Source organism: Psittacula echo, assembly GCF_963264785.1.
Source record: "Psittacula echo genome assembly, chromosome: 14".
Classification (NCBI taxonomy): Eukaryota; Metazoa; Chordata; class Aves; order Psittaciformes; family Psittacidae; genus Psittacula; species Psittacula echo.
This window is the reverse complement of record NC_137750.1, coordinates 10,961,699-10,982,465: the sequence shown is the minus strand read 5'-3', so window position 1 is coordinate 10,982,465 and position 20,767 is coordinate 10,961,699. Positions and strand designations below refer to the sequence as shown.

The 20,767-nt window shown below is 40.4% G+C and overlaps 1 protein-coding gene across 2 annotated transcripts; it reads left to right on the top strand.

Moving 5' to 3' along the window:
- Positions 1 to 1,297: 1,297 nt before the first annotated feature.
- LOC308226943 (myosin-1B-like) lies at positions 1,298 to 19,983 on the top strand (the record flags this gene model as incomplete). 2 transcript variants are annotated; one of them, XM_080629105.1, is made up of 38 exons in its annotated part: positions 1,298 to 1,501; positions 1,595 to 1,738; positions 1,832 to 1,988; positions 2,590 to 2,617; positions 2,716 to 2,833; positions 2,913 to 3,005; positions 3,118 to 3,181; positions 3,263 to 3,361; positions 3,466 to 3,569; positions 3,651 to 3,789; positions 5,226 to 5,344; positions 5,442 to 5,591; positions 6,215 to 6,385; positions 7,041 to 7,335; positions 7,986 to 8,062; positions 8,364 to 8,451; positions 8,538 to 8,655; positions 9,512 to 9,635; positions 9,712 to 9,848; positions 10,560 to 10,815; positions 12,533 to 12,775; positions 12,882 to 13,058; positions 13,144 to 13,289; positions 13,379 to 13,469; positions 13,558 to 13,947; positions 14,412 to 14,538; positions 15,433 to 15,551; positions 15,870 to 16,066; positions 16,480 to 16,663; positions 16,750 to 16,915; positions 17,088 to 17,212; positions 17,412 to 17,720; positions 17,870 to 18,073; positions 18,740 to 18,865; positions 18,961 to 19,131; positions 19,218 to 19,322; positions 19,464 to 19,559; positions 19,834 to 19,983. In XM_080629105.1, 38 exons carry the CDS (start codon positions 1,298 to 1,300, stop codon positions 19,981 to 19,983), a joined length of 5,811 nt encoding a protein of 1,936 aa, XP_080485231.1. The 2 variants fall into 2 exon arrangements, with proteins under 2 accessions (XP_080485231.1, XP_080485230.1); XM_080629104.1 differs by having other exon boundaries at positions 7,041 to 7,350.
- Between the last annotated feature and the right edge of the window lie 784 nt (positions 19,984 to 20,767).

Genomic DNA, 20,767 nt, shown 5'->3' with positions numbered 1-20,767 from the left:
AAGAAAATGTGAGATATTACAGGCAACGATAAAAATGCTGGTGAAAAACTGGGTCCATTTTACAACCTTACCTAATTATTTTGTGAAATTGTCTCATTTGGTTAATAACACTTTGATGAAGTGAAAAACCACATAGTTAGAAACAAAATCATCAGTCAGGAGATTGTACCCATGCATTTGAATTTATGACACTAAGTTGTGTCACAAAGTCTGTCTTTGCTAGCTAAGAAGGCAAAGCAATTCTGTTCATGTGTAAGCAGTGGAATGCTGAGTGGAACAAGGTTTACAAAGTGCAAAAAAACTGTGATCATTAATAAGATATTATTTCTGTTAGGCTGGACATACTGTAATGAGGAGTTTGCTAGATGGTAAGAGGTTCAGAAACTAGTTTAAAAATATTCTAAGTTCAGAATGTCTTTCTTGCAATCAAAGTGAAACTGTTTTGAAAGGAAAAGTTAACCAATTTTTTGGTTTTCACCTAGAGGTCTGCCATAGGTGAAGAACATAGAAATTAGCTTCTTAATTCAGAAAAGCTCCTCAAAATCCAGATTCTAGGTGATGAACTAGATAAAATCAGGCTAGAAAAATATATACATATAAATCTGTAGCAGTATTAATTTTGGAACAATAGGAAGTCCAGCTTTTCATGAAACATTTGCATTAAACTTTTCAGTCAAGACAATTATTTGGCAATAATAAACTGGGTTATTGTTTTGTTTGGGGGTTTCTTTTAAAGTAGTGAAGGAATACAAGATTACTTGGTTTCTGTTACAAAAAAAAAAGATCAAAGCAGAGGATATCAGCTTTGTTTGCTAGCAGACGGATCTGTGGAATAATTAAAATATATGACAACTTGAGCTATTATATTACAGGGTAATGTCTTTAGTGAGAAGTGCTAGTAATATTAGCTCTCTGCATATCCAGTGTGCTGTGCCTCTTCCAGTGTTCTACTGTAAACAAATCTCAGAGTCTGAAAGGTGGTAAACAAAAAAGACATGAGAGAGATTTCACAGTACCAGAATCGGTAATATCTAGTGAATGCACAGAAAGCATTCCTCTGTAAAAGCTGTCATCCAGGAGGTGTGGACTACATAAAACAGAAACAAAGGCAAGAAAATTATAGAACATTGCTATGACTTAGCAGAAAAATGAGGGAGTCAATTCAAGCAGTTGATGCCTACAGCAAAGCAGCATTTGATCCACTGTGCTGTGGGAGTGTTTCTTCCACCATGTGATATTGTGTTGTATTTTCTACCCTCTCAGATACTTGTTGCATTACCCCTAGTAAAGAGCAGCCATGTCATCAGATGCTGAGATGGCAGCCTTTGGGGAGGCAGCTCCCTACCTCCGAAAGTCAGAAAAGGAGAGAATAGAGGCCCAGAACAAGCCTTTCGATGCTAAGACATCGGTCTTTGTGGTGCATTCTAAGGAAGCCTATGTGAAAGGTAAAATCCAGAGCAAAGAACCAGGGAAGATCACTGTCAAGACTGAAGATGAAGAGGTGAGTTAAATAAAAATTCATAGCTTAAGAATACCAATTAATCATACTGTGGACTTTTAGATGTCAGTTGTTAATCCTTCTATTCTTTGACAGACCCTGACTGTGAAGGAAGACCAAGTCTTTCCCATGAACCCTCCCAAGTATGATAAAATCGAGGACATGGCCATGATGACCCACCTCCATGAACCTGCTGTGCTGTACAACCTCAAAGAGCGTTACGCAGCCTGGATGATCTACGTAAGTACCAGCAGCAGTCTTCCTCTGGGTAGCTGGGAGGAACTGCTCTGCCAGGCTAAGTGGAAGCCAACGTGCTGTCTCCCTTCCCCACAGACCTACTCGGGTCTTTTCTGTGTCACCGTCAACCCCTACAAGTGGCTGCCGGTGTACAACCCGGAGGTGGTGTTGGCCTACCGAGGCAAGAAGCGCCAGGAGGCCCCTCCACACATCTTCTCCATCTCTGACAATGCCTATCAGTTCATGCTGACTGGTGAGTGCTTGATTCCCTCACAGCAGTGAAGACCAAAGCCCCCACTGACCTCACTGGGGCATGTGACAAGCCAGCTAAAGCCACCTCTGAGCTGTATGACTGAAAGCTTGAGTGAGTTATGCAGGAATTAATTTTAAGTGACCCAGAAGCAAGCCTGGACTCAGCAATGTGTATTATTTACACTTTATTGTATGAAATTAATCATTCTCCCACTGCAGAAACTACTACTGCACTTCATTATTTTTTTTCCCTGATGGGACAGAAAGACTTATTCTATATAATTCTCTATTTTGGATGCATACAGCCAATATGATTAGATTTCTTGATGAGAACTATGTGAAGGGCAAGAGGGTACACAGATTATGAGGACCATATGCTTCTTACAGCTCAATTGCAGTAAGAGGCATGCTTCAATGCATTCATTTCAGTTTATACTTTATACTGTTGGGATCTGGAAGGGAATTAGGTAGTCTTGGACTGCTTGGACTACCACACTGGACTTGGGGAAGACCCAACTTCCATTTACAGCTTTATTTCTCATTCAGCTTGGTGTCCCTTAGGACAACAACTAACACTATGATTGATTTTGCCTCTTTCACAGATCGCGAGAACCAGTCAGTCCTGATCACGTATGTACACTCTCTGCTCTGGTCCCTGTGGGGCTGCCCAGTGCCAGGGAACCTCCTGCCTGACCACACGCTCTCTGTTTCTCTTGTTGGTTGCACAGCGGAGAATCCGGAGCAGGGAAGACTGTGAACACAAAGCGTGTCATCCAGTACTTTGCAACAATTGCAGCGAGTGGGGACAAGAAGAAGGGAGAGCAGCAGACGTCAGGCAAAATGCAGGTGAGATCCTAGAGGTAGGAACCTGTAACTATCAAATTCATTGATGAGCTATATCATGACAACAAGATTTCTATTTTAGGGGACACTTGAGGATCAAATCATCAGTGCCAACCCACTGCTGGAGGCTTTTGGAAATGCCAAGACCGTGAGGAATGACAACTCCTCACGCTTTGTAAGCTGTCGCCTGGCACTAAATTACTTATAGCTGTCAGCACGCTGACTCAAATATTCTTGCTATCAGGACTGGTCAAATAAATCTCCATTGGCTTTTCTGCTTCTTTCAGGGTAAGTTCATCAGAATCCATTTTGGTGCCACAGGGAAACTGGCTTCTGCAGACATTGAAACATGTAAGTGTCCCTTCTGGCCTCATCCCTTGCCTTCCAGCCTTCCTCAGTTCTTGCTCTAACTCTGTCCTACCATCCTTGCAGATCTGCTGGAGAAGTCCAGAGTCACTTTCCAGCTCAAGGCAGAAAGAAGCTACCACATATTCTATCAGATCATGTCCAACAAGAAGCCAGAGCTAATTGGTAGGAAAGATCACTAACTTCTACAGACAAAGCTCATGGAACAACATTGAACTCTTTATGTGCCAAATACCATTGATCTGTATGTGTTTTGCCCTTCTTTCCAGAGATGTTACTGATCACCACAAACCCATACGACTATCTGTATGTGAGTCAAGGTGAGATCACGGTTCCCAGCATTAACGACCAGGAAGAGCTGGTGGCCACAGATGTGAGTGATGTAATGAAGTTATCTTAGGCAGATTATGACCTTTACCAGGCATGGTATTTACTCTTATGATTCTTTTGTTAGACTGCCATTGACATCCTGGGTTTCGCTCTTGATGAGAAGACAGCCATCTACAAGCTCACAGGGGCTGTCATGCACTATGGCAACCTCAAGTTTAAGCAGAAGCAGCGTGAGGAGCAGGCAGAGCCGGATGGCACAGAAGGTACCAGCACAAACTATACCAGAGCACAGTATAGACCAGGGCACTCACTAACACAGGCAGTAAAATTCATGGTTGGAATCATTGACCCAGCCTGCCAAGAAGCCAGAATCCTGAAACTGCTCCTCTTTGAGGCTGAAAACAAGTCACAATGCCTGAATTGAGCATTGTGCTACTTCATTTTACATGGGGTTGTTAAAAAGGAACATCACTTTATGCTGCATCTGTGGCTTATATGTTCTGCATTTTCTGTAGAGTCTCAACATGTCTCAATACATTCATGTTTGAAACATAGGCAATTAAAGATATGTCTGTCACATTCGCTTTGCCTATAATTGTTCACAGCTGCATTCCTTTAAAAGTTTAGGGAAGTATTTTTATGAAAACAGAGTTACATGTATCGAAAACATGAACTATCAAGGAGTCTTTTCTTCAGTTGTTTTTTAATGTGTGTGGTTTGAGTTTCTTTTAGAAAAGTTAAGACAAACGAAAATGGCTGGCAGAAATACAGTTGCAATGAATCTGATAATGATGAACAGTGATAGTAAAATAGGTTACAAATAATAACCGATCATTGCATGAATATAACCAAAAGAAAGAATTACAGATGAATATAATAGTGTTAGATTACTATATAATTATAAACATATAACTCTTCAAAAGTGAAATAAAATGTAAGTTCCAATTTTGTTCTTGTTTCATACCTTACTTTTTCTATTGATAAATGTACATTAAGTAGTTATAAATAACACATAAAATAGAAGCAGCTCAAAATTAGCATCTGTAAATACATATTTATAATGAGGTCTGGGCTTCTTATGTTAATGACTCTGTAAATAATACTGTTGCTTGCTATCATCTTTGCTGTGAGAAGACAGGAAGCAAATTGGAAAGTGATGACAGTGTATATCCAGTGCTACAGTGCTTGTATTTTATAGTTTAGTTTCAGATAAAATGAGAGCTGAAAAAGACCTATGAATGTCTCCTTAGGAAGAAATGTGGACCCACTATAAAAGTTGTATGAGATACTGTATTCATGCTTTTGCCGTAATACGTCACTAATCTCTCTCTCTCACTAATGACAGTACAGTTTCACTGACTACAATTTTCAGTACAGTATACTTCAATACCAACCAGTTCCCTTTTCTATTTGTCCAGAAATTTTGACTTGTTTGACCTGCATTCATGGCCCTATGCCCTTTTGTCTGTCTGGTCATTTGTTTCAAAAACTTACATGTTCATCGTAAAGGCATTTAGAAGAATCTTTACATTTACAAATTGTCTAAACTAAATGGGAAAAAAATCCGTAAATCAAGAAAAATTACAATATTTTGAAGTATGTGACAAATATATGTAGCTTCTGCAGAAATTATTCTGAATGACAAGATAGGTCTACTGGAGAGTTAATACTCAATCCTGCTGTATGCTTGGTTCCTTAGTTGCTGATAAGGCTGCTTATCTGATGGGTCTGAACTCAGCTGAACTGCTGAAGGCCCTCTGCTACCCACGAGTCAAAGTTGGGAATGAATATGTGACCAAGGGTCAAACCGTGCAGCAAGTAAGAAACAAATGATGATAGAAAAAAATGACGAGTTAAAAATTTCGATCTTCCTCTTTTGCTCTGGATGGTAACTTTTCTTTTACTTTTCTTTTAGGTATACAATTCAGTGGGTGCCTTGGCAAAAGCTGTCTTTGAGAAGATGTTCCTGTGGATGGTTGTTCGTATCAACCAACAGCTGGATACGAAGCAGCCCAGACAGTACTTCATTGGTGTCCTGGACATTGCTGGCTTTGAGATCTTTGATGTAAGGGGAGCATCTTTATACAGGTTTCCTGAAAGCGGCATTAAGAAATGGGAATAGTATTGGGTTGGATTTGTTTGTTTTTAATTAGGGATTGTCTTTATTTATTGGATAATCCTGACATTCCTATGAGAATAGCACTCTTCTGGTTCTCATAGTATGTATTATCCCACTAGGGCTGCAGATTTCTAGAGATATCTATTGCTGCATGCAAAAGTGCAAATTGTATTGAAAAGTGATATGTGGATGTAGAACAGCTGATAGGTAATAGCAGAAACAGATTTTGAGGAAGTTAAAATATGCCATCTTGAAGGAAAATTTTTTCAATGCTGAAGCCATTGGGAACTCTCTGAATGCTTGCAAATAGATTGACCGTATAGACAAATTCAAGCAGATGAAAAGCTGGACTTGGACTAAGTTCTGTAAATCGTTTCATAACTCAGAGATACATTAAGACAACGCTAGGGTCTGAAAGGGTAGATCAGAGAATGGACTGTGCCAGACACCTGTCCAGTCCCATGACTAGAAATTCAGGACCTCAAACATGAGTTAAAAATAAAACCTATTGGAAGATGAAAAGTGTTTCTGAAACCAAACACAAGTAAGTAAATCTCTGCATTATGCAGTTCAACAGCCTGGAGCAGCTGTGCATCAACTTCACCAATGAGAAACTGCAACAGTTCTTCAACCACCACATGTTTGTGCTGGAGCAGGAGGAGTACAAGAAGGAAGGAATTGATTGGGAGTTCATCGACTTTGGGATGGACCTGGCTGCCTGCATTGAGCTCATTGAGAAGGTTCTGGGCCCTACACACTTAATAGTCTTTCAGATGTAAAATGTAAAAGAAGTCTTCTGTGCTCAAATTAGACCACTCTAATGTGTGGCATCCACACTTAATGCAGCAATTAACATCATTTTTTCACATACATTTTAATTTGTCTGTTACTACACTGCTTGTGGGATAGTACGTATGACCTAAATGGGGCAAAAATGTCAGTCCTAGCCACTGTTCTGGAGTTCATACTCAAATGTGTGTATTTTTTAATGCATGCTGAGTGAGTAAATGCACTGAGCAACTTCTGGTTTAATATATACATAAGGAATTTTTTTTGTTTTCTTTCCAAGAAGAAGCATTAGGAAAGTGTAAACCCTTATGTCTGAATGCTGCTAATTTCATTTCTTTTGACTTCCATCTTCAACTGTCATGCACATAGTGTATTTCTAGATGCTAGATCTTTATTTCATCACAAGTCTGAAACTTACTGGTGAACTTGTTTTCATATAACTGATGGTATATCCACTAACAAAATGCCAATTCTGGAAAAACATAAGATTACACATTCTGAGGAGGGTTTTTTATATGATTTTTATCTTCCATTCCTCTCTCATATACATTCTGTCTGCTTCTTGCTTCCACGCTTTCATTCATCACGTGTTGCTACTTCTTCCAGCCCATGGGCATCTTCTCCATCCTGGAAGAGGAGTGCATGTTCCCCAAGGCAACTGACACCTCTTTCAAGAACAAGCTCTATGACCAACACCTGGGCAAGTCCAACAATTTCCAGAAGCCTAAACCTGCCAAAGGCAAGGCTGAGGCTCACTTCTCGCTGGTGCACTATGCTGGCACGGTGGACTACAACATCACTGGCTGGCTTGAGAAGAACAAGGATCCCTTGAATGAAAGCGTTGTGGGGCTCTACCAGAAGTCATCCCTGAAGACACTGGCCTTACTCTTTGCCTCTGTTGGTGGGGGGGAAGCAGGTGATTCCTTTTTAAATCAGTTGTACTATAATTTTTTAAAAAAAGAAAATGCTACATTTTGAAATAACATTTAAGTTTTAAAAACTGAAAACCCCAAATATCATCTAACTTTTGGTACTCAGTCACTCAGACTAATAAAGGATATTACATTTCCCTAGAAACCTTAATAGATCTGTAGGTTTTAAGACCAGGCAGCTGTACTACAGCATTAACATAGACTAGCCAACAAACCAGATTTCTGTAATATGGGGCATTCCCAAATACTTCAAGAACTCAATCAAATGTATCAATATGCTGCTAAATTTATGCACATCCTTAGATGTAAAGATCCATAAAGACTGCATTTAGTATATTCACTAGGGGTGTATTTAAATCCTTAAATATCTTACTATGCAAAGTGTTAAATTTTATGTTCGTATTTTTTTAACTTCAACTTGAAGACATTAGATTTCATTATGCTATCACCTGAACAAGTCAGGTCTCCCATTGTAACTTTTATGAGTCTCCCTTTGTAACACTGTATACATTTGCAAATTATATTTTCTACATTTTAAGATGAGCACAGAAATTTCTTCAGATTCTAACTGCATGCTTTTGATGTTCTTCTCTGTTTCAAATATTATATTATTGTTTAGAGAGTGGTGGTGGTGGCGGCAAGAAGGGTGCTAAGAAGAAGGGTGCTTCTTTCCAAACTGTCTCAGCTGTTTTCCGGGTACAGTAGAATAATCATTATAACTTTCTCATTTTCTGAAAAGAAGATATAAAATCTAGTTCAGAAAAGTTTTAAATTTATTTCATATGCAAAATCTTTATTGTCAGAAAAAATAAAGGCATGTGCTTCTTAATAAAGGATTCTTATTGAATCCTTGGAAGTATTCTTTCAGAACTGCATAAACATTTGATAAAAAAAAAAAATACTTCTGATGGTTTTATTGCAGTGTCTTTATTCCATCTATTAGTGATATTGTACACATGACATTCTTAAACTCAAGTCTTTGCTCTTGCTCTTCAAGGAGAATTTAAACAAGCTGATGAGCAATCTGCGAAGCACACATCCTCATTTTGTGCGATGCCTCATTCCTAATGAAACAAAAACACCTGGTAAGTTGTTAAAGTTCAAAGATATGATAAATCTCTTCTTCTCCATGCAGTACAATGAATTAGTAATTCATTATGTCGTTTATTAGGTGCCATGGAACATGAGCTGGTGCTGCATCAGTTGCGGTGTAATGGTGTGCTGGAAGGGATTAGAATTTGCAGGAAAGGATTCCCCAGCAGAATAGTCTATGCAGACTTCAAGCAAAGGTCAGATTCCATGTCATCCACCCTCCACCATATCCACAAATGCTGAATAACTTGCATTTCCTGATTACTTTAACTACCGTGGGAGTTACAAGAGGAGTTTATTGTAACAACATTTTAGGCATAAAAAGGTCAATCGTCCAAGTTAGTCATCCAGTTTCTTTCCATAGCTAACTAAAAGAAGAGGTATTTTCAAATTATTTATTCCTGTCCTTGATTCACATTCTGATATGGGATAAGGCATTTTTTAATTAACTATCCGGAAATGAAGTTGACTAGCTCAGACTTATTTAACTTCTAGGCAAGTTAAAGAAGTTAACTTGCAGCCATCAGCAGAGAAATGTGAATAAAGAATCTATAGCATATTCTAGACTAACTTGTTGGAAAACTAAATAAAATTAAAAGATCTCGCTTCTTGTTCTGTATCAGCAGTACTCACATAGTACATACTGCCAATATTTTGGATGAAGAACAGTTTCTTTTCTCCCTATATTTTGTTCTTGCACTTAAAGTTCAACTAGATGATCTTAAGGTCCTTTCCAACCCTAACCACTCTATGATTATACTTCGAGATAAGGCATTAGATAACAGGGCATGAGAAATATGTCAGTTCCCAATGGAAATCTGTACCCATTCTGTGTCAAGAATTTGTGGACTAAGAAAAGTGCACATTTTTCTCTAAAATATATGTTTACTCATGCAAACGTAATTTCTAAAGAATGGAACAGAGTTCAGACTTATTCACCTCTCTTTCTTTCTTGGTCTCCCTTCCAAGAATCTTAACAATGGCATCAGTTGGTACAGGTTTGATTGAGCTTTCAAGAATCTGAATTTCTTCAAATTCCACTTCATCCCATAGGTACAAGGTGCTTAATGCCAGTGCAATCCCAGAGGGACAGTTCATGGACAACAAGAAGGCTTCTGAGAAGCTCCTTGGATCCATTGATGTGGACCACACCCAGTATAAATTGGGTCACACAAAGGTACAAATACTGCTTGACTGATGTATTGTTCCTGCTCTACCTGCCAGTGATGTGCAGTAACATTCCCTTTCTCAAGGTGTTCTTCAAAGCTGGGCTGCTGGGACTCCTGGAGGAGATGAGGGATGAGAAGCTGGTACAGCTCATCACCCACACACAAGCCATGTGCAGGGGCTACCTGATGAGACTGGAGTTCAAGAAAATGATGGATAGGAGGTAGATACTTATTTGGCTTGCTGGACCAATCCTCCTGAGGTATCAATGACATGAACAAAACTGAAAATAAGCTTCTTCTTACCAAATCTCATTTACATATCACTAATCCAATTTACCAATATAGATGTATTTGGGAGCATACCCTTGCAGTAGACGAAGAGTTATAAAATCCTGATACAGGGGAAAAATCACCATTTTAAACTTATATCACCCTTTGTACTAGTTTTTCCTAAATTCAGTAAATGGTTACATTATATGTATGTCCAGAAACCAGATATCTAGTCAAAGCTGATTATTTTAAGTCACCATTATAATCAAAGCTGAGAAAGACATAATTTTAGCACAAGAGAAGTGCACTCTTCCCTTGGATAACTTTCAAGCCAAGTTCTGGAGCTGTTCCATTTTTGACCGTGAAAGTGAGCCAAACATCTTTTAAAAGTGTTCATAAGTACTTCAGAAGTGTTCATAACATTTGATAATCTGCATCACATTAGGGAGTTTTCTTCAGAGATATGTATTTATATATATTAAATATCCTAAATATAGTTAATAAATATATATTTAATAATATATAACAAATATTTTATATGCACAGCGATATATGGAACTATAAAGTATTGTACATAGAACTTCATATTATATGTGTTAAGATATATGATTAAATATGTATTATAGATTTAACAATAGATAACATTTTTTATTACCTTTCAGGGAGTCCATCTTCTGCATTCAGTACAATGTCAGGTCATTCATGAATGTGAAGCACTGGCCCTGGATGAAGCTGTTCTTCAAGATCAAGCCCTTGCTGAAGAGTGCAGAATCTGAGAAGGAGATGGCCAACATGAAGGAAGAGTTTGAGAAAACCAAGGAAGAGCTTGCAAAGTCTGAGGCAAAGAGGAAGGAACTGGAGGAGAAAATGGTGAAACTGGTGCAGGAGAAAAATGATCTGCAGCTCCAAGTGCAGGCTGTGAGTATTGTTACTGGTTTTGGCTTGTAATGTCATCTCTAAAATGATTCCAAAGGTTTCAGTAAGAGGCACATTATCACAAACAGTATTTATTTTTAAAATGTATTTTATAAAATAGCAAGGAAAATCTAGAAATATTAATCAGTTCACAATGAATTATTGAAGCTGGCTCCTTATATTTTCAATAAAGAGAGAAATCATCACTTTCCAGTGAGCACATACTACGTTTTACAGTATGACATTTTAAAATATGTGTGGCACATATGTGCTATATAATTCTTATATATTATAATCTGATCAGTGAAGGTATTCTAGAGGTTCTATTAACACCTTTTATTTGGACAATCACAAGTGGATTCAGGTGGAGTAGGAGGGTGTGATATCATCAGGGATTTCTCTAGCAATTATTGTCCCCGTCTCCTCAGGAAAAACAGTGATGAAAGTGGAGTCCTCCCCTTTTTCCCTGAAATAAAAAAGTAACAACAATAATCCTCTTAAAACTGACTTTACGAGCAAGGACTACAATTCATCTGACCCCATTTTGATGTCTACACTTTTAAAGTCTACATATGAGCTAGTAGCCTCAGCTACTCTTTGCTCTTCATCAATGAGAAATTCGCCCTTTTAGAGTGTGATACAATTGGTTTAAAGATGTAATTTTTTTTCTGATGTTGAATGGACTGTATCTTGACATCATGGCAGATATCTAAATCTACACAAGACAAATCCCAACCTAGCTATCTTGCTGTACTATAAAAAGTCTTCTGCCTGGGTAGTATCATTGCTCTTCACTAGAACTAAGAGAAGAACAAGCAGTATGTAGACAATAAAATTTACTTCTTAATAACTTTCATCTTAAAATGCATGGAAACCCAGGTAATTGATACTGCCCTGATATACACAGCTCTCCCTTCCAAACTGTTCTTGACCACAAGGTCTAGAAAAAGGCCTCATTCAACTACTCTCTTTGAAACAGAGATCTTAACACAAAGTTGTCCAAAACCAAAAATTAAATTCATGCTCAGTAAATCTTTTTGGAACAGTTTTAATGCAGTTTTCTCAGCTAAATGTTTCAGGTTTTAAAGACTGTATCCTACAAAATCTGCCTGCATCATAGAATAATAAAATCATTGAACAGTTTGAGTTGGAAGGGACCTTAAAGCTCATCCAGTTCCAATCCCTTGCCATGAGCAGGGACACCTTCGGCTAGATCAGGTTGCTCCAAGCCCCATTCAGCCTGGCCTTGAACACTGGCAGGGATGCGGCAGCCACAGCTTCTCTGGGCAACCTGTGCCAGTGTCGCACCATGCTCATAATGAAGAATTTTTTCCTAATATGCAATCTGAATAATGATCTAATCTAGATGGTCTCTTCAGAGGAAGACTATACCACTTTACAGTCGAGTCAAATGCAACATCAGTAAAACGATGAAAAGTTGCAAGGGTGATATTGCTATATCTGATATCAGGGGAAATGCTCAAATTAGTTTTGGATTTGCACAAACAAAGACTTTTAAAAAAATCCTCAGAGTCTATATCTATAATGTGATACTATATTAATTTGTTTTCTGGAATGGATGTAGTTCAAACCAAACAGATACTCTTACAGTAATGAATTCTAACTACAAAGTACTTCTTTGAAAATAAGAATTCCTGGTTTGAAAATCAGTAAGAAAAAACACTTATGTGAGAACTATATTTAACTGAATCATGTCTAGGAAGCTGATAGTTTGGCTGATGCAGAGGAAAGATGTGAACAGCTCATCAAAGCAAAAATCCAGTTGGAAGGCAAAATTAAGGAGCTGACAGAGAGAGCAGAAGAGGAAGAAGAGATGAATGCTGAGCTGACAGCCAAGAAGAGGAAACTGGAGGATGAATGCTCAGAGCTGAAGAAAGATATTGATGACCTTGAGTTAACACTGGCCAAGGCTGAGAAGGAAAAACATGCCACTGAAAACAAGGTATGAAGCAGAAACCTGTCACTCATGCTCCAGAAAAGAGTGCTATGCTGTTACAGGACTTCTGTACCTACTTCCTTTGTGTTCACTTCCTCCTTTTTTCTCAAAGGTGAAAAACCTCACAGAGGAGATGGCAGCCCTAGATGAAAATATCACCAAGCTGACAAAAGAGAAGAAAGCCCTCCAAGAGGCCCATCAGCAGACACTGGATGACCTGCAGGCAGAAGAGGACAAAGTCAATACACTGACCAAAGCTAAGACCAAGCTGGAGCAACAAGTGGACGATGTAAGCAGACAGGCATACAGCAAGAACAAGGCAGGTATGGGGTTAGATCTGGTGGGCAGAGTATTGATGGTCTTGTTAATTTCAGCTGGAAGGGTCCCTGGAGCAAGAGAAGAAACTGCGCATGGACCTTGAGAGAGCCAAGAGGAAACTCGAAGGAGACCTGAAGCTGGCCCAGGACAACATCATGGATTTGGAAAATGATAAGCAGCAACTGGATGAGAAACTCAAGAAGTAAGTGTGGCTGTGGGGCACCTGAGCGCTGGCCTGTTGCACTTGTCTTTTTTTTCTTTCAGCTCTAACACGGTTTTCTTTGCCCAAAGGAAAGACTTTGAAATCAGCCAGATCCAGAGCAAAATTGAGGATGAGCAAACCCTGGGCATGCAATTACAGAAGAAGATTAAAGAATTGCAGGCAAGTCTCTGTTCCTTCCGCTCTCTCAGCCATCCTCAGGTCGGGTAAGAGGAGGGGATGGGTGTGAATGGTCCCCGATGTTCCCCAGGCTCGTATTGAGGAACTGGAGGAGGAAATTGAGGCAGAGCGAACCTCTCGAGCAAAAGCAGAGAAGCATCGGTCTGACCTCTCGAGGGAGCTGGAGGAGATCAGCGAGCGCCTGGAAGAAGCAGGAGGGGCTACAGCAGCTCAGATCGAGATGAACAAGAAGCGTGAGGCCGAGTTCCAGAAGATGCGTCGTGACCTCGAAGAGGCCACGCTGCAGCACGAAGCCACGGCTGCTGCCCTGCGCAAGAAGCACGCGGACAGCACTGCTGAGCTTGGGGAGCAGATCGACAACCTGCAGCGAGTGAAGCAGAAGCTGGAGAAGGAGAAGAGTGAGCTGAAGATGGAGATCGATGACCTGGCCAGTAACATGGAGTCCGTCTCCAAAGCCAAGGTACACAAATAACTTCTAGATATTTCTGCCTCAATAGAGTATTTCTTTGTGGTAATTCAAACATAAGCAAGTATTTATATTTTAGCTTAGAAATTTAAGTTAGTCATGCTTAAAAATAAATAGTTGCACTTCATCACTTGAACTGAATTGTATATTTCTGTCGTAGTATAAGAATATATTATAACCTTTGGTTGACATCCAAAACAATTCATCTGCAGCACCTAACCTAAAGAATTATAGGAACTCATTTCCTGGTTCAGAATATTATGATAGGAAATGAAAGGCACTGATCTTGTCAATTCTTTGCTTCCTCTAAAATAGAAATTACATATAACTTACCCTTTTCTTATCATTCCTTAATTCCTATAATTGGCTTAATTTTTGGCCCTTTAGAAGACTTGAAATTCTCAGTAATTATGTGTTGAACCATCAATCATCTTTCATTGTGTTTTTCATGCAAACAGGCAAATCTGGAGAAGATGTGTCGCTCCCTAGAAGATCAACTCAGTGAGATTAAGACAAAGGAGGAGGAACAAGAGCGCACAATTAATGACATTAGTGCTCAGAGAGCTCGGCTGCAAACAGAATCTGGTAAGACATTTGTGGGATTTAAAGAGAACACTGTATATGACATGAGGCTTTAAAAAAAATGGTTAGAAAGATCATGGAGTCTTGCTGGAACCACAGCTGAACATTAACCAGAAATGTGCTCTTGTGACAAATGCAGCCAATAGAATCCCGAGATGCAGGAGAATTGTTGCCAGCAGATTAAAAGGGGTGATCTTTCTCCCTGCTTAGCACAGGTGAAGGCCTGTGTGGGGTGCTGTGTCCTGTGCTAGCTGCCCGTACCAGAGAGATACAGACATCCTGAAGCAGGACCAGTAACATGGACTGGAACAAACAGTGGCTGGAACAATCTTCACAGGGGTGTGGTAGAGTCTGATCACTGGAGGTTTCCAAGACCTGACTGGAAAGGGTGCCACATAACCATATCTAGGTGCTCTTTCCCATGAAAGGTCTCTTCCAAATGGGACTGTTCTATAATTCTGTGACTGGAGTTTCAAAGAAGAATTCATCTACTTCATAACCTAGACTTCATCCTTCTTCCCAGAGACATTCAGGAAAGGACAGGGATATACCTGAGCACAGTATAGTACTAATACCTATACACAGTATAGTACTAATACCTATACACAGTATAGTACTAATTCTGAAAGCTTGGGGCTTGAAGTGACCATGGGATGTAGTGCAAACATATGTTAAGACTATTTAGATATTGGAAAAAGGGCATGATGTCTCTCATTTCTTGCCTCCAAGAAAAATACTTCCGCATTCTCAGAGATATAGATAGGTATGAGTGATTAGGATTCCATGTAAGAAATAAAATGTTGTTAAACTCCAAATATTTTTATATGCATTTAATTATCAAGTTTGACACTTTTCAGTAAGTCATAAAAAGGCTCCTTTACTCATCTGACCTCTCAGGGGAATATTTGCGCCAGGTGGAGGAGAAAGATGCTCTGATTTCTCAGCTGTCAAGAGGCAAGCAGGCTTTCACACAACAGATTGAGGAACTCAAGAGGCACCTAGAGGAAGAGATCAAGGTGAGAAAGCTTCCCAGTCTTCTTCATTGGATTTCTCCTGTCCAGGAGGGGCTTCAGATACATATGAAATTACAGAATGAACATGAGGGAGAAAAAAAAACACTTGGGTAATGCAGTCAGCTGTTCTCATACCAGCTTTGCTCTACCTTCCCTACAGCCTAGTCATTAATTCTTCTGCAGATTCCTAGATCTTCCTTTCTCCTTCAGTAGCTTGCCATCATTCTCACAGTAGAACAATCCAGTGCCCATGAATACTTCAGCCAGGAGGTTTACCAGGATGTTTCCATTCATTGCCGCCCTAAAATCCTTTCCCCACAGGCCAAGAATGCACTGGCCCACGCCTTGCAGTCTGCTCGCCATGACTGTGACTTGCTCCGGGAACAGTATGAGGAGGAGCAGGAAGCCAAAGGGGAGCTGCAGCGTGCCCTGTCCAAGGCCAACTGCGAAGTGTCCAATTGGAGAACCAAATATGAGACGGACGCTATTCAGCGCACGGAGGAGCTGGAGGAGGCCAAGTACGTGGGGAAGTTGGGCAGGGCTGGCAGAGATTGAGAATGGAAATTTGAGGAGACCACTGTGATATTGTCAGGAAGAAGCTCTGTTTTAGGAGGGGTTGCCAGGAAGAGAGAGAATACAACCGAGAACAGGTATGCGTAGGGGGAAAGCAGAAGCAGCAAAGCTGTTCAGACGCAGAATAGAAGAGACATGCTAGTGTGAGTATCAGAGTGAATAGCACAGCATGAATTCCTTCAGCCCTGGATTCAGACACAGAAATACAGTGGCTTTTTGGGAGAGGTCCTACACTTCTGTGTAAATGAGAAACACACAAAACCAAGTGGCACAGGGTGCTCCTGTGAAAAACATACTGGCTGCACAACACAGGCTCCTATTTGCTTCCTCATCTGGACCTGTGCTTACCACGTTACAGGAAGAAGCTGGCACAGCGCCTGCAGGATGCAGAAGAACATGTTGAAGCTGTCAATGCCAAATGTGCCTCCCTGGAAAAGACAAAGCAGAGGCTGCAGAATGAAGTGGAGGACCTGATGATTGATGTGGAGAGATCAAATGCTGCCTGTGCAGCTCTGGATAAGAAGCAGAAGAACTTTGACAAGGTTTTTTGGGCTGCAGACTGGGGAATCATGGATGGAGCATCCTGTCCTGATTGTCACATCCATACTGACACCCCGTTTCTCTTCAGATCCTGGCAGAATGGAAGCAGAAGTATGAGGAAACACAGGCTGAGCTGGAAGCCTCCCAGAAGGAGGCCCGCTCTCTCAGCACGGAGCTGTTTAAGATGAAGAATGCCTATGAGGAGTCCTTGGACCACCTGGAAACGCTGAAGCGCGAGAACAAGAACTTGCAGCGTAAGTCCCTGGCCCTCTGCTCCTGGCAGGGCTTTCTCAGCACCCACCAGTACCTGCTGCTTCACATGGGTCTGTGCCTGCAGGTGGGCAAAGATGCCTGTCACGTTGGTGTGTGAGGGCCCTTCCCATTCTGCTCTGTGGCCAACCATGCCATTGGTCCTTGTTCCTACAGAGGAGATTTCTGACCTCACGGAGCAGATTGCCGAGGGAGGAAAAGCGATTCATGAGCTGGAGAAAGTCAAGAAGCAGATTGAGCAGGAGAAATCTGAGCTCCAAGCCTCACTGGAGGAAGCTGAGGTACACAGTGTTATTTGTTGCATTTACAAATCTTGGATCTCTATTTCATTACAAGTACTGTTAAGTCATTCTCAGGCTTGAGGAAACAAGTGTTTGCATCAAAGTGCTAAATACTATTTAAACATGGCTCTCCATTTTACTCAGAGATTCAAGTTAAGCATTTGCCACACAGGAATTGTTCTAATTTACTCTTGTCCAGGCATCTCTTGAACATGAAGAGGGGAAGATCCTGCGCCTCCAACTTGAGCTCAACCAGGTGAAGACTGAGATTGACAGGAAGATAGCAGAGAAAGATGAGGAAATTGATCAGCTGAAGAGAAACCACCTCCGAATTGTGGAGTCCTTGCAGAGCAGCCTGGATGCTGAGATCAGGAGCAGGAATGAAGCCCTGCGGCTGAAGAAGAAGATGGAGGGAGACCTGAATGAAATGGAGATCCAGCTCAGCCACGCCAATCGCCAGGCTGCCGAGGCACAAAAGAACCTGAGAAACACACAGGGAGTGCTCAAGGTATGGCACAATGAAACAGGTGATCACTGGTTTATGAATCAGATAAATATTTTCCTGTTGTACAATTCTATCAGATCTATAATGACGTGAAAATAGGAAAAGGAAAATAGGAAAATATACTTCATAGTCTTTCTTGTCTTTCCTTCCAGGATACTCAGATACACTTGGATGATGCTCTCAGGGCACAGGAGGACCTCAAGGAGCAGGTGGCCATGGTGGAGCGCAGAGCAAACCTGTTGCAGACTGAAATTGAGGAGCTACGGGCAGCTCTGGAGCAGACGGAGCGGACAAGAAAAGTGGCTGAGCAGGAACTGATGGATGCAAGTGAGAGAGTTCAGCTCCTCCATACCCAGGTCAGTGTAGAAATATATTTAGTATTTATACTTTTTCTCCATACAGATAAAATAACTGAAGACTGGCTGAACTGTAACATTGCTAAAATACACTGTAATTTTCACACTGTGGATAACAAATATTAAATGTGATTTTGCAACTCTAGATACAAATCCCACTAGACTACAGTGCAGATACCTTAAAAGTAATACATTTTAGAGATATGTGAAATTCTTACCCTACAACTCAGTTAAGTTCAGCAGGTTTCATGTCTACTTTTGACTGTAAAGTCAAAGATTAATCATTAAAAAACCAGAAATACACTAATGCAGTTACTGACGTCATTTATCAATATCATTATAAGCATTCTGTATCACCATTTAAAACTTTTACTGCCACAAGATTGAAAACTGTAAGGAAATATTACATCTTTTATCTTTATAAGTCTAAATTCCTTCTCTGTTGATTGGAAAATTTTGAGGAAAGACTTTACGGAGGATGTTCCTGAAATACTGAAGCACATCACGGCTGAGAAACTAACAGCTGCCACAGCAGATCCTTTAGAACAGAATCCCACGTGACCTGATGGTGCAATTTACATTAGAAAAACAATATTTATGCAATATTCTTGATATAATATCACAAGGTAACAAAAAGAAAATGGTCATCTTGATGCTCTTCAACAGAACACCAGCTTGATCAACACCAAGAAGAAGCTGGAAACAGACATTGCCCAAATCCAGGGGGAAATGGAGGATACTATCCAGGAAGCCCGCAATGCTGAAGAGAAGGCCAAGAAGGCCATCACGGATGTGAGTTGGGGGTTCCTTTCATTGCTGATAACGGATATATTCTCCCCAAAAATGTCTCCAGCCCCAAAATGCCATTGGCCCATTGCTCTCCTCAGGCAGCCATGATGGCAGAAGAGCTGAAGAAGGAGCAGGACACCAGTGCCCACCTGGAGAGGATGAAGAAGAACCTGGACCAGACGGTGAAGGACCTGCAGCTCCGTCTGGATGAGGCTGAGCAGTTGGCACTGAAGGGAGGCAAGAAGCAAATCCAGAAGCTGGAGGCCAGAGTGCGTAGGCCTGGTGTTTGTGCAAGTGTGAGCATGTCCCTTGGAGAGATAGCAGGGAAGCTCCAAAGATGGGCTTGTGATTGCAGGTGCGGGAGCTGGAAGGGGAGGTTGATGCTGAGCAGAAGCGCAGCGCTGAAGCCGTAAAGGGTGTGCGCAAGTATGAGAGGAGGGTGAAGGAGCTGACCTACCAGGTAAGGCAGGAGGTATCCTTGGCCTCACACACCCTCATCCCAGAAAACCAAAGCTCTTTCAATGCATTCCTGGATGAATCCTGTTCTGTGGTGTGGAAAAACTAATAATTCACTTTCTTTACTATTTGCCAACCACTGTAGTCTGAGGAAGACCGGAAGAGTATTCTCAGGCTCCAAGATCTAGTGGACAAGCTGCAAATGAAAGTGAAATCTTACAAGAGACAAGCTGAGGAGGCTGTAAGTATTACTGAGTGCAGAGTCAGTGTTCATCCACATGGAGGAGGAATTCTGTGTTGGTGTTCTACCCTGTACTCTCCTTGGAAGTGTTCACAAACCGTGTAGAAGAGGCCCTTAGTGATATGGTTTAATAGTAGCCTTGGCACTGCTGGGGTAAAGCATTTGGTGATCTTGGACTTGATGACCTTAAAGGTCTTTTCCATCCCAGTTGATTCTGTGATTCTGTAATTATTAAATATTTTTAAAGTTATTTTATCCCTCTTTTTATCCCCAGGAGGAGCTGTCCAATGTCAACCTCTCCAAGTTCCGCAAGATCCAGCACAAGCTGGAAGAAGCTGAGGAGCGGGCTGATATTGCAGAGTCCCAGGTTAACAAGCTCCGAGCCAAGAACCGTGAAATTGGCAAGGCAGAAAGTGAAGAGTAAATGTCTCACGTGGTGCGAAGTGAAAGAGAATTGCACAAAATGTGAAATTCTATCACTTTGACTTTGTAATCACTGCTTAGTCCTTTATCAAGATAATTAACACATAGATAATAAAAATTGTAGAGATATTTCCAAGGAAATAATGGTTCACCTCTGTATTTTGATTATTATCCTGAATTCTTAATTTCTAGGTTAATTTGGTTTTTTAATTTATTTAAATTCATTCAATTAAAAACTTGTTTCAGGTATTTTCAGTGTTTCAACAACTGTAAAAATGGTGTAATGAGACATCTTGCTTCATTCTCATAATGGAATTTCATCTAATTTCCTTAAGGAAAATCACTGATTTTTCTATTAAATCATGTAGATTTATCTAATAGAAATAAATCTTCTGCATGATTTACAATAAGATAATTTTCAGGTTAAATGTCTTCAGTAAGATACTTTGAAACTTATTTTAGAGGATATTTAAACCTAAAATGAGGTCTACTTTTAAGTTTCATTCATGAAAGTGATGTGCAAACCAACATTCCAAGGGCAGTACAACCTGCTACCTCATATAGTCATTCACTGTTTATATCGTGTTCATAAAGGTCCCATGAATCCTCTAAGCTGGCCAGGCAGCCACTTAACTTCAATGTAGTCTCCTGGGTAACCCAAATAACTTTGCCTAGTTTGGCCTCAGTCACTTTTGATTATGTATTAGGATATATAACATTTATTCATTTTCAAAAGGTCTGATTCTTAATTTATGACACATGAAAAACAGCATTCAGCAACTGAG